Source organism: Natrix helvetica, assembly GCF_964273705.1.
Source record: "Natrix helvetica genome assembly, chromosome: 8".
Classification (NCBI taxonomy): domain Eukaryota; kingdom Metazoa; phylum Chordata; class Lepidosauria; order Squamata; family Natricidae; genus Natrix; species Natrix helvetica.
Genome location: NC_138559.1, coordinates 9,162,275 through 9,174,670, shown reverse-complemented (window position 1 = coordinate 9,174,670; position 12,396 = coordinate 9,162,275). Strand labels below are relative to the sequence as shown.

The 12,396-nt window shown below is 45.5% G+C and overlaps 1 protein-coding gene across 3 annotated transcripts in view; it reads left to right on the top strand.

Moving 5' to 3' along the window:
- NSD3 (nuclear receptor binding SET domain protein 3) overlaps positions 1-12,396 on the top strand; it is a gene marked incomplete at its 3' end in the record, with an annotated part of 129,422 nt that overhangs the window by 96,300 nt on the left and 20,726 nt on the right. For all 3 annotated transcript variants that reach the window (XM_081960728.1, XM_081960729.1, XM_081960727.1), the window contains 5 exons: positions 1,143-1,345; positions 3,546-3,658; positions 5,480-5,749; positions 7,780-7,896; positions 11,163-11,304. In XM_081960728.1, coding sequence (XP_081816854.1) covers positions 1,143-1,345; positions 3,546-3,658; positions 5,480-5,749; positions 7,780-7,896; positions 11,163-11,304 — 845 coding nt within the window. The remainder of the gene's footprint in view (positions 1-1,142; positions 1,346-3,545; positions 3,659-5,479; positions 5,750-7,779; positions 7,897-11,162; positions 11,305-12,396) is intronic.

The window sequence follows — 12,396 nt, the reverse complement described above, 5'->3', positions numbered from 1 at the left end:
GCCTACAACATTTCTGCCTCCGCAGCTCCCGGGCGCGGCCGGGCGGATGTATATAATATTATAATATTATATATATATATATATATAGTATATAATATTATATACTATTATTTCATGAAGAGAGGTGAGGCTCTGCCTCCCTTGCCTCCCTTGACCGCACGTCCCTGGTGCCCAGAGAAAGAAATATGTGCCTCTACCTAGGATTGAATTCACAGCCTCCTGATTGTGAGGCGGCAGCTCCACCTCTAGTCCATCGTACCGCTCTGCTGTATAAGACTGTATTGAAGTAAACTAATCCAGTGGTCACCAACCGGTGGTCCGTGGGAAAATTTTGGTGATCCGCAGAAAAATTATTTGCATGTTTTATATTGCACTAAATCGGGGGTCCTCAAACTACAGCCCCTGGGACGGATACGTGCAATGAACGCTTGGGTTGCTGCAGAGAGTCTCCCTCTTCGGGGTCTACTTGTGCAGGTCGGAGGGGGGCAGAAATTCCGACTTGGGATCTGCTTCAGCATCCTGCTGTGGGGCTTTGGGCGAAGGCTGGAGGGAAGCACCACTGGTGGCGAAGAGCCAGAGGGCCTCGTTCCAGTGGGACTGCATCATGGCCTGAAACTGGCTGACCATCTCAGCCGGCTGAGCCTCCAGGCACTGGTCCCTGGCCTTGCACTCCCGCAGGTCTTCCCTCTGCTTGGAAAGCCTATGCTTGTAGTCCTCAGTGAGATGCTTCTGCTGAACCGCCTCCTTGGTCAGATCCAATTTGAACTGAGCTGTTTTGCCAACACTTTCTCATGGTGGCTGCCTAACTCCAACAATTGCTTCCTGTTGGGACCCTAAGGAGCCTGGGCAGGTGAGGAGTGGCGAGTATAGGCTGTCGAGGCACCCCTTGACATGAGTTGGTCACGCCCACCCAATCACATGACCACCTAGCCACGCCCACCCAACCGATCATTAGGCAGATCATTTTAGTGGTCCGCGGGATTTAAAATTATGAATTTAGTGGTCCCTGAGGTCCGAAAGGTTGGGGACCCCTGAACTAATCTATAGGAGTTGACTTGACAACTGAAATCTAAGCTAACTGCTTACTTCTCCAATTGTTCTCTCCTCCTTCCCTTACATCTACCCATCCCTCTTTCTTCTAGGTGGTGGCCAGCGGAGATATGCAATCCCAGATCTGTTCCTCTCAACATCCAGGGCCTCAAACATGATGTTGGGGACTTCCCGGTATTTTTCTTTGGTTCACATGATTACTACTGGGTGCATCAGGGGAGAGTCTTCCTCTACGTTGAAGGAGATAAAAGCTTTGCGGAAGGGCAGACTAATATTAACAAGACTTTCAAAAAAGGTAAATTGAAATGATTTCTACCGGCTAAGGTTCCACGTTTTGGGATCTCCATTGTCCCTGAATAGGAAAACAGTGCCTTGAAATTAAGATGTTTTAGTTAATTAAACTCCATTTAATTCCATGTATGGAATGAATGTATAGTGGCTAAGACGCTGAGCTTGTTGATCAAAAAGGTCAGCAGTTCGGCTGTTCGAATCCCTAGCGGAGCGTAAGGGAGTGAGCTTCCGTTACTTGTCCCAGCTCATGCCAACCTAGCAGTTCGAAAGTATGTAAAAATGCAAGTAGAAAAATAGGAACCACCTTCAGTGGGAAGATAACCGTGCTCCGTGCGCCTTCGGCACTTAGTCATGCCGGCCAAATGACCCCAGAGACGTCTTCGGACAGCGCTGGCTCTTCGGCTTTGAAACCGAGATGAGTACCACCTCCTAGAGTCGGGAATGACTAGTACAAATGTGCGAGGGGAACCTTTATCTTTACCTTTAATTCCATGTAAAATGTACATAATATCATTTCTGCAAGGATTTTCTATTTCATTTGAAAGAAACAAAATGATTATTCAAGCATTGGTTTAAAGAAAAAAAGGTGGTTGTTTTTTCAAAAGTCACGACTGAGGAAAATGTGTGTGATAGATACAATTTGTAGAAATACCGTTCATCCTTCTTTTTATCTCCATGCTGTTTTACGTGAAAGATAAATATCCTTTCCTTTTAAAACAAGCTTATGAGCACAGTGTTACGTTGGACTATTGCATTTAATTAAAACCCAAATCTGATGTAAGATTAAGAACAAATACTATACATTTTCCACTGAGGCACATTTAGTCTGTGGCAAACTAGCAGAGGAAGGGTCTCAGGATCTCTTATAGTCCCAGAAATTTTTGCGGAGAAATTTTAATGCCTTAGAACCTCTCAAAAGATCATGTGGGAAATCAAGATGACAAGGCTTAAATTGTCTAGTGCAGGGGTGTCCAAACTTGGGAACTTTAAGACTTGTGGACTTCAACTCCCAGAGTTGAAGCATGGCTGGCTGGGGAATTCTGGGAGTTGAAGTCCACAAGTCTTAAAGTTCCCAAGTTTGGACACCCCTGGTCTAGTGGAATGTATGAATGACCTTGGGGAAAGAAAGGAGGAGATGCTGCCCAAGAAACAATCCAGACAAAGAAGGCAGGAGCCTGCAGTCACTTAATGAGCAGAGGGAAAAAAATTAGGAAAGGCCCACCCTAATGAATCAAGTGATTAATAGTGGAACAGCAAGTTTGTGCCTTCAGACTGACAGGATTTCGCCAATGTAGCCTCCCAATAACACTGATGATGTTACCCAGTTTGGGTAATGAAACGTCTGCAAGAAAACAACCACACTCAGAGAGCACCAAGGACCCCCTCAGTCTTACAACAAAATAGAATTAATAGAATAGAATATAGAGAATAGAATAGAATAGTTGGAAGGGACCTTGGAGGTCTTCTAGTCCAACCTCCTGCTTAGGCAGGAAACCCTACACCACTTCAGACAAATGGCTATCCAACATCTTCTTAAAAACATCCAATGTTGGAGCATTCACAACTTCCGGAGGCAAGTTGTTCCACTGATTAATTGTTCTCACTGTTAGGAAAGTTCTCCTTAGTTCTAAGTTGCTTTTCTCCTTGATTAGTTTCCACCCATGGCTTCTTGTCCTGCCCTCAGGTGCTTTGGAGATTAGTTAGTTTGGAATTAGATCATCATCATCATCATCATCATCATCATCATCATCATCATATATAAAAAAGTGTTTGCACTCTGCAGACCTCCCCAAAACAGCCTGTTTTTCACGAAAATGGCCCCCCTTCCCCCCCCAAAAGGGCATGAATAGCCTTTAGGAGGCTTATAGTGTGCTCCTGGGGGGTGGAGGGCGAAATTGAGCAAAAATGGCCCATTTTTTGCTCATTTCTGCCCTCCCCCAACCCCCAGGAGCACTCAGGAGGCCTCCTAAAGGCAATGCATGGCCATTTTGGCGAAGGAGGCTGGGTTTCGGGAGGCAGAAAAATGCTGTATTCAGTGTATAAGACACACCCAGATTTTCAGCCTCTTTTTTGAGGGAAAAAGGTACGTCTTATACTCTGAAAAATATGGTAATTGTTTAAATGAGTTTTGGTCTTTGCAGATATCTGAATACAGTTGCTAATGCTAGATTTGTTTTTTCTACTTTGGGGGAAAACTCATACAGCACTTGAAGAAGCCGCAAAACGCTTCCAGGAACTAAAAGCACAAAGAGAAAGTAAAGAAGCACTTGAGATTGAGAGGAATTCCAGAAAACCGCCTCCCTATAAACACATTAAAGTGAGTCCCTTGTATTGTGCGGCTGTGTGCATGTTATGTGTGCGAAGCATATAGGTGGATTTTAAGTGTGTTACTTCTTAAATGTGAGGATATTTTATTTTTTTGTACGTATCGATTTTTAGCCTGTTTTGAAAAAATCTGGATCTGCTTTGAAACTGGAGATTAGTGTAATTAATTTTAATACACTAATTTATACTGACGGGAATTTAAGGGTATTTATTTTTGTATACGGTTTTTTATTGAGATGTCTGTACACCGGCCCGAGTCCCTTCAGGGAGAGGGGGCAGTCTATAAATCTAATAAAACTTAAACTTAAAGTATTGAGCTTCCTTTTTCTCAGCTTAAGACTCATCACAGAGTCCTCTACTCTCATAAGATCTTTGATTCTGCTCACAGAATTTGTTATCAAATGGTGAATGTGAGGGGTCTTGGTACTTTCTGAGTTTGCTTGTTTTCTTGCAGATGTTTCATTACCAGTTCCAACCTAGGCTTCCCAAGAGCATGAAGCAAACTCCTTGTCCCGAAAAAAAACCCTTTTATTAATTTACTGTGAATTCTGCTCATTCACATCCAGCAAAGTCTTTCCAGGGAGGATTTACAGTCACAGTCCTTCTCTGGCTTGGAGAGCTGCCAGGCTGATATCTGCAAAACTTGGCCAGGAGCCTCGGAGCGTCACGAACCAATTAAGCGAAGTAATTGTCTCCTGCAAACTCCACTCCCTTTTCGCTCCTCTTTTATTCCCTGTGGGAGGGGCCATTCACCATCCACCTGTGGTTTTACTCCCAAGTCGACCCCTGTTCCTTAGCTGCTCCCTTCATCTGGCCACTCTGCACATGCGCACACTGGGAACAGGCTCCCGCTGTTCTTCTGCCCCACTGATGTCTGACTCTGAAGGCAGCTGCTAACTGTCAGATGGCCCTGGCCCCTTCTCTGTCTCCGACACAGAGCCCTCATTAACACCTTCCCCCGACTCCAGGACTGGCCTATGTTCCTCCCCAACCTCCTCACTGTCCGAATCTGCTGCCAACTCTGCTGGCCGGCCACTGAAGCCTCCAAGAAGGCCTCAGCCAGGTTCACTTCAGGATTGACAGATACCTTGCCTGTCTGTGTGGGTGGGGACCATCTTAGAGATTATTGGGTTGGGCTGTTTACCGATGGCTCTTTGGCACTTTCTTGATTGGGATATGGTTCACTTGATTTTTGGCCTGACGTTAACAGACAGCAAGCAGCACTAGCACTGATGATGTTACCTAGTTGGGTCATGAAACATCTGCAAGAAAACAAAACAAGCTCAGAGAGCAGCAAGGACCCTTCCTTTCAACCCTGAGCCATGAATATTCTTCTTTATTGTGAACTAATGTTCTGCCTGTGTCCTTCATCCAGTTTATAGTCTTTACTGTCTGTGTGAGTTGGGGTGGCCTTAGAGCAGGGGTGTCCAAACTTGGGAACTTTAAGACTTGTGGACTTCAACTCCCAGAATTCCCCAGCCAGCATGGCTGGCTGGGGAATTCTGGGAGTTGAAGTCCACAAGTCTTAAAGTTCCCAAGTTTGGACACCCCTGCCTTAGAGATTCTTTGGCTGGGCTGTTTACTGACTGCTCTTTGGCAGTTTGTTGGGGTATGGTTGATTTGATTTTTGGTCTAACAGACAGCAAACAGCACTCCCTTACTAGCACTGATGACGTTACCTACTTGGGTCATGAAACATCTGCAAGAAAGCTCAGAGAGCAGCATGGAGCCCTCCTTTCAACCCTGAGCCCCGGAGATTCTCCTTTATGGTGAACTAATGCTCTGCCTCTGCCTTTCGTTCTGCATCCTACAGTCCAACAAAGTGGTCGGGAAAGTCCAGATCCAAGTGGCAGACCTGTCCGAAATCCCACGGTGTAACTGTAAGCCAGCAGATGAGAATCCTTGTGGCCTGGAGTCGGAGTGCTTAAATCGGATGCTGCAGTACGAATGTCACCCTCAAGTTTGTCCCGCGGGAGAACGCTGCCAAAACCAGTGCTTTACCAAAAGACTCTATCCGGAAGCGGAAATCATTAAAACCGACCGACGGGGATGGGGTCTACGGACTAAACGGAACATTAAAAAGGTAGCCAGAAGCTTGTTTAGTTTTTTATTTTATTTTTTAAAAAAAATATTTTTTATTCTCTTACATACCTTTTTAAGTATACAATCACATAATTGCTATTCTTCTTTACATTTGTCATTCTTATACATTTGTTATTTCATTTAATAGGCTATAATATACAATTTGTGTTGCTTTATTTACCATCTCTTCTGCCTGTTATAACATCACCTTATTTTCCCTTTCTTTTCTCCCTCCCTCCCTTTTTCCTTCCTCTTTTCCTGCCCCTTCCTTCTTCCCTTACTTTTCCCCTACCCCTATTCTTCCTTTTCCCCTTCCTACCCTCCCTCCTTCTCTTTCTCTCCCTTCCATCCTGCTCTCCTTACCTCTTTCTTCTTTCCCCCGTCTTCCTCTCATTCTCTCCTCCTCTCTCCCTTTCTTTTTCGGTTATTATAGGTGTCTCTTTCAAATCTCAGTTTATGTTTCCTTGGGATGGTATTTACGCAAACCCAAATATAATTTAGTGTCATTTCTTATTCCTTTACCTTCGCTGATCTATCCTAACTATGCCCCCCCCCTTTATATATCTCTCTCGAGTATATAAGCTTGCTTGGTTTTTGAATGGGTTACCTATTCCTTTATATTCTCTAAAAATCAAATGAAGGCAGGAAGATTAAAAAGGAAGACAGAATGAAAAGGGAGAAAAAAATGCTGCCTTATGACATTTCTCATTTTTTACATGAATGTAAAATAATAGAAACAGACACAGCTAAGCATCACTGATAAAGTTTAGTTAGGTTCTTAGAATCTGGAATTATTTCATTATTAACTTTAAAATACAATACAATACAATACAATACAATAGTAGAGTTGGAAGGGACCTTGGAGGTCTTCTAGTCCAACCCCCTGCCTAGGCAGGAAACCCTATACCGTTTCAGACAGATGCTATCCAACAACTTCTTAAAGACTTCCAGTGTTGGGGCATTCACAACTTCTATATGCAATCAATTCTTTGTGTGGCTTTAGGATGATGACCAACGATTATTAGGTTATTCTTTAAAAATAATGATTCAAGTAAAACAAATGATAATAAAGCTGAAAAAAGCCTGAAGGTATATGTACACTTTAATTCTCCCCTCTCCCTTATATTCTAGGAAGGAGGTGACTTGTTTCACCAAAATTTTTGTTGTTAAAATCAGTCAAGCCACCGCACAAAAGTTGCTTGAACTATCAACACAAAATGAAATCTTATGAAATTCCTTCTTCTCATATTCTTGTAGTGGCAGACTCTGTTTTCTAATGTGAAGGCTGATGACTAACCGAAACAAAGGAATTCCAGCGATTTCATTTCTTGATGTATACATATGTTTTTAACTACTTAAAATATTTCCATGACAGCATACACTTAATTTGGTTTCTCAAAAGAAGCAATTGCTTACCAATTCATGCACAATTTTTGTTTCCAAGTGAGTTTCCCTCACAATGTCTCTGTTATCTAATTGCATGTTTGTACTATTATTATATATTTCATATTTTCTTTAGTCCCGAGGGTCTGAGGCAGTGGTGGGATTCAAAACTTTGTACTACCGGTTCTGTGGGTGTGGCTTGGTGGGCGTGGCAGGGGAAGGATACTGCAAAATCCCCATTCCCTCCCCACCCCACTAACCTGCTTTCCAGCTCCGTTCTTCCTGTTCAGGGCAATAAAAGAAGAACAGCGGGGAGGCAGCGCGGGCGGGGCCAGACTATTTACCAGTTCTCCAAACTACTCACCATGCACTCGCACAGAACCGTCCCCTCTCTCCCCCCGTTCCACCGGTCCACAAAGCTGAAAATGTTGGGGAACTCTGTTCTATAACAGTGTTTCTCCGTCTGGACCACTTTAAGATGGGCAGACTTCAGTTCTGAGAATTCCCAAGTCACGGCTAGTTGGAGAATTCTAGCAGTTGAAATCCACACATCTTAAAGTATCCCAGGTTGAGAAATACAGCTCTATAGTATAATGCTCCCCGTTTACAAGTCGATTTCTCTTTTTTGATTTTTTTTTCTTCTCTTAGGGTGAATTTGTCAATGAATATGTCGGTGAATTAATTGACGAGGAAGAGTGCAGATTGCGAATTAAGCGTGCCCATGAGAACAGCGTGACCAATTTTTATATGTTAACTGTTACAAAGGTAAAAGGATGCCGTGTGTGTTTGTATGTCATTCTTGCATCAGAGCTATTATAGTTTTGACACCTGTGAAAATGACATTTCTGCAGGTGAAATCCACCAGCAAAACCTGAGCTAGATTATCAAGAGTTTCAAATGAAAGCAGCTGGTCACTCTATAACCTTCCTGCGGGGATTATAAAAACAGGAATGGGGTTTAGAAGATAGAATATTAGAGTTGGAAGGGGCCTTGGAGATCTTCTAGCCCAGGGGTGTCCAAACTTGGGAACTTTAAGACTTGTGGACTTCAACTCCCAGAATTCCCCAGCCAGCTATGCTGGCTGGGGAATTCTGGGAGTTGAAGTCCACAAGTCTTAAAGTTCCCAAGTTTGGATACCCCTGTTCTAGCCCAACCCCCTACTTGAGCAGAAGACCTTATACCATTTGAGATAAATGGCTGTCCAGTCTCTTTTTTTTAAAAGCCTCCAGTGATGAGTATCCACCACCCAACTTCTGGAGACAAGCTGTTCCATTGGTTGATTGCTGTCACCGCTCTCCTTCGTTCTTGTTTTTTTTTTGGATCGGAGAACCACATGGAAATAAAAACCAAGAACGTTTCACGAGACTCTTCGTTCAGATGGAGTCGTACGAGTGGTTTCTGCATTACACAAAACGTTAACAGTGGGGGAGGGAAGAGTTGAAACAGAAGAAAATAGGCCTCAGCGAGTGAATGAGTCCCAATCCTTCTCCCCATTTCCTTAAAACCATCAGTTATTAGGCTTCATGCTAAAGCAGGGGTCTCCAGACTTGACAAATGAAAATTAAAGGATTCTGGGAGTTGAAGTCCACAAGTCTTACATTTTACCAAGTTTGGAGAGCCCTGTGCTCAAGGGAATGTTGCCTCTTTTCAGCCCGAATCCAGGGATGGAGATTCAGCCGGTTCGGACTGGTTCGGGTAAACCGGATGTTAATTTTGCATCCGGTTTGCCGAACCTGTTGTTGCAAGGACCAAATGACCCCGTCCTTCTCAGGAATCTCCACATGGCCCGTTCATCATGCCAGGTAAATGCAGGGCCTGCATTGGAGGCGCTGGGATGGTGAAAAATGGGCTTTCCGGAAGTAGAAGAAATGGACTCGTTTCCGGCCTCCGGAGCTGGAGGGAAGGCATTTTCACCTTTCCAGAAGCTCGAGGAAAACCTCCGGAGCCTGGGGAGGGCAAAAACACCCCCCCAACTCCTGCTATGGTGCAGGAGGCTAAGTAGGCCATGACCACGCCCACCATGACGAGGCCTACATAGCAACCGAGGCAGAGAACTGGTTGCTGACATTTTTCAATCCCAGACCTGCCCGAATCCCATCGGGAACCAATGATGAATGATGGTTCAGCGATGTCCTAAATCTTCGCTCATCCCTTAGAGCAGTGTTTCTCAACCTTGGCAACTTGAAGATGTCTGGACTTCAACTCCCAGAATTCCCCAGCCAGCATTCGCTGGCTGGGGAATTCTGGGAGTTGAAGTCCAGACATCTTCAAGTTGCCAAGGTTGAGAAACACTGCCTTAGAGGAAGGCAAGGTCAAGAAAGAAGGCCACTGGCAGGCTAACTGGTTGAACAAAACCTTGAAAGTCTGTCTCTGTAGCACCATCTTAGATCAAACAAAGTCAAGACAAAGTTTCGGAAACTGCTTCCATAACAGTTCGTTCATCTCTTCCCCAATTCCAGGCCAGGTTGTCAGTGCATCACTCCTCAAGTCTAGGGAGTCAAAATCTGTGCATGGAGTGAAAACAAAAACTAGCGAGGTTTTTGTTTTTTTTTAACCTGAAATAATTCTTATCACCAGGTGGGCATTATTATTCTGCCTTTCCTCTTCTCTCTTCTGGGTGCCTGGGGTGTCTTTAATGTAAGCCAGACTTAATAATATATGGAACAGAAGTAGCAATTGCTGTGTGCCACTCCTACCTAACTCGCTTAACCAGAGAAAACAGGAGTTTTTGACTCCCCTATTTCAGCAGAATGTTTTGGCTTGCCAATTTTTGTGACTGGGGCTGCAAGGTCAGAAGCTGCCTTTCTGCAAAGGCTGAATTTCTGCTCCTGTATCAATGTTCATTTTTGCAGCAGAAGCATCAACATAGACAGACATGATAGCAGCGTTCCGATATCTCAGGGGCTGCCACAAAGAAGAGGGAGTCAAGCTATTCTGCAAAGCACCTGAGGGCAGGACAAGAAACAACGGGTGGAAACTAATCAAGGAGAGAAGCAACCTAGAACTTAAGGAGAAATTTCCTGACAGTTGGAACAATTAATCAATGGGACAGAAGTTGCCTCCAGAGGTTGTGAAGGCTCCAACACTGGAAGTTTTTAAGAAGAGATTGAACAACTCTTTGGGTTTTCTGTCTAAGCAGGGGGCTGGACTAGAAGACATCCAAGGTCCCTTCCAACTCTTATTCTATTCTATTCTATTCTATATTCTATTGTATAATTCCTATTCTGTTCTACTCCACTCCATTCCATTCTATTCTATATTTCCTATTCCAGTGATGGCGAACCTATGGCACGCGTGCCACAGGTGGCACGCGGAGCCATTTGCCAGGGCACGCAAGGCGCTGCCCTGTCAGCTGACCAGCGCTCATGCGCGCCCTGGCCAGCTGAGTTCACTGTTTTTAAAAGCCATTTTTTCGCCCTCCCCAGGCTCCAGAGGCTTTATAGGAGCCTGGGGAGGGCGAAAAGAGCCTCCCCCGCCCCCCCGGAGGCCCTCCGGAGGCTTCAGGGACTGTCCGGAGGCTTCCCTGAAGCCTTCGGAACGCTTAAAATGACCCTCCGAGCAAACCGGAAGTGACTTCTGGTTTGCTCGGAGGGTCGTTTTAAACGCTCTGAAGGTGTCAGGGAAGCCTCCGGACCGTCCCTGAAGCCTTCGGAACGCTTAAAATGACCCTCCGAACTCGGAGGGTCATTTTAAGCGTTCCCTGAAGCCTGCGGGGGGGCTCTTTTCGCCCTCCCCAGGCTCCTATAAAGCCTCTGGAGCCTGGGGAGGGTGAAAAAAGCATGTAAAAATGGGTGGGTTGCGCCTGTTGTGCGCACATGCGCACTGGGTGGGTCGCACATTGCATTATGGGTGCGGCACGCCTGTATACATCCTCCCTGCGCTCCCCCCACTTGTGGCACGCGAGCCAAAAAAGGTTCGCCATCGCTGCGGCCTATTCTACTCTACTCTACTCTACTCTACTTATCTTAGTTTAAGCCTTTCATTCTTTAATAGGCATGGTGTTAATTACTGCATCCTTTGTCTTCTCCAAGGACCGCATAATAGATGCTGGGCCAAAGGGAAACTACTCTCGCTTCATGAACCACAGCTGCAACCCCAACTGTGAAACCCAGAAGTGGACAGTGAACGGAGACGTCCGGGTGGGACTCTTTGCTTTATGTGATATTCCTGCAGGTAAATTGCCTTCTGAACGTTCCCCTTTGCCTTTGGAAGTGAGTGGGGCTGTTTTGACCTCTGCATTGCCTTTTTTTTTTAATTAATCTAAGAGGTCTTTGTTTTGTTTTTCGTCTATGGAGATTCCCAGTCATCCAGGTCATGGACTTTTTTTCCCCCCTTGAAGGCGTGTTCTTCCGGTGAGACCAGTCTATCAGGGCAACCTGGTCTATCCAAATATGGGATGGAGCATACTGCTTTCGCCTTTCAACTGTAATCCAGGAGCAGGGGTGGGCTTCAAAAATTTTAGCAAAGGGGTTCTCTGCCAGGTTGCTGGGTGGGCATGGCCATGGTGGGCATAACCTCGTTAGCCTCCTGCACCACAGTGGTGGGGGGAGGACTCCGGAGGCTTTCCTCGAGCCTCCGGGAGAGCGAAAATGGCCTTTCCAGGCTCCGGAGGCTCTTCCCGAACTTCCGGTAGGCCCGTTTTTTGCCCTTCCCAAGCCTCCAGGCGTGCCCTGCACTTACCTGCATCCAAAATGGGCCACTTGGGGACTCCTAGGAGGGGCGGGGCAGGGTGGGCGGGGCCAGCCAGGAGTGTGATTTCGCGGTTCTCCAAACTGCACAGAATCTTTGTTAGAGGTTCTTGCGAATCCCCAGCAGCCCACCCCTGGCAGTCGCTTCCGTGACAATCTTGTTTTATGTGAAATTTCAAATTTTACCGACAAAGAAAGGAAGGGAGACTAGTATAGCTATTTCAAGCTGTTTAGCTGTCATCAGCTAGCCATACCCTTCTGGGATTTGAACCCTGGCCGCTTGCATATTAGGCAGATGTATTGACCTTAAGGCCACGGGCTCCCCTTGCTTTGTCGGCTGAACCAGGGGAGACATTAAGTGTTTTTCCAATGAGACTGGTCTATCAGAGCAATCTACCCAACTTTGAGGTGCAGCATACTTCTTCCGCTTTTGCCTTTCCGTGAAGACGTTTCGCTTCTCATCCAAGAAGTTTTCTCAGCTCTGGGAGCTAAAGAAGCTTCTTGGATGAGAAGCGAAACGTCTTCAAGGAAAAAAACACAAAAGTCCAGTTGCCTTTTGAAAAAGCACTTTTGGGGG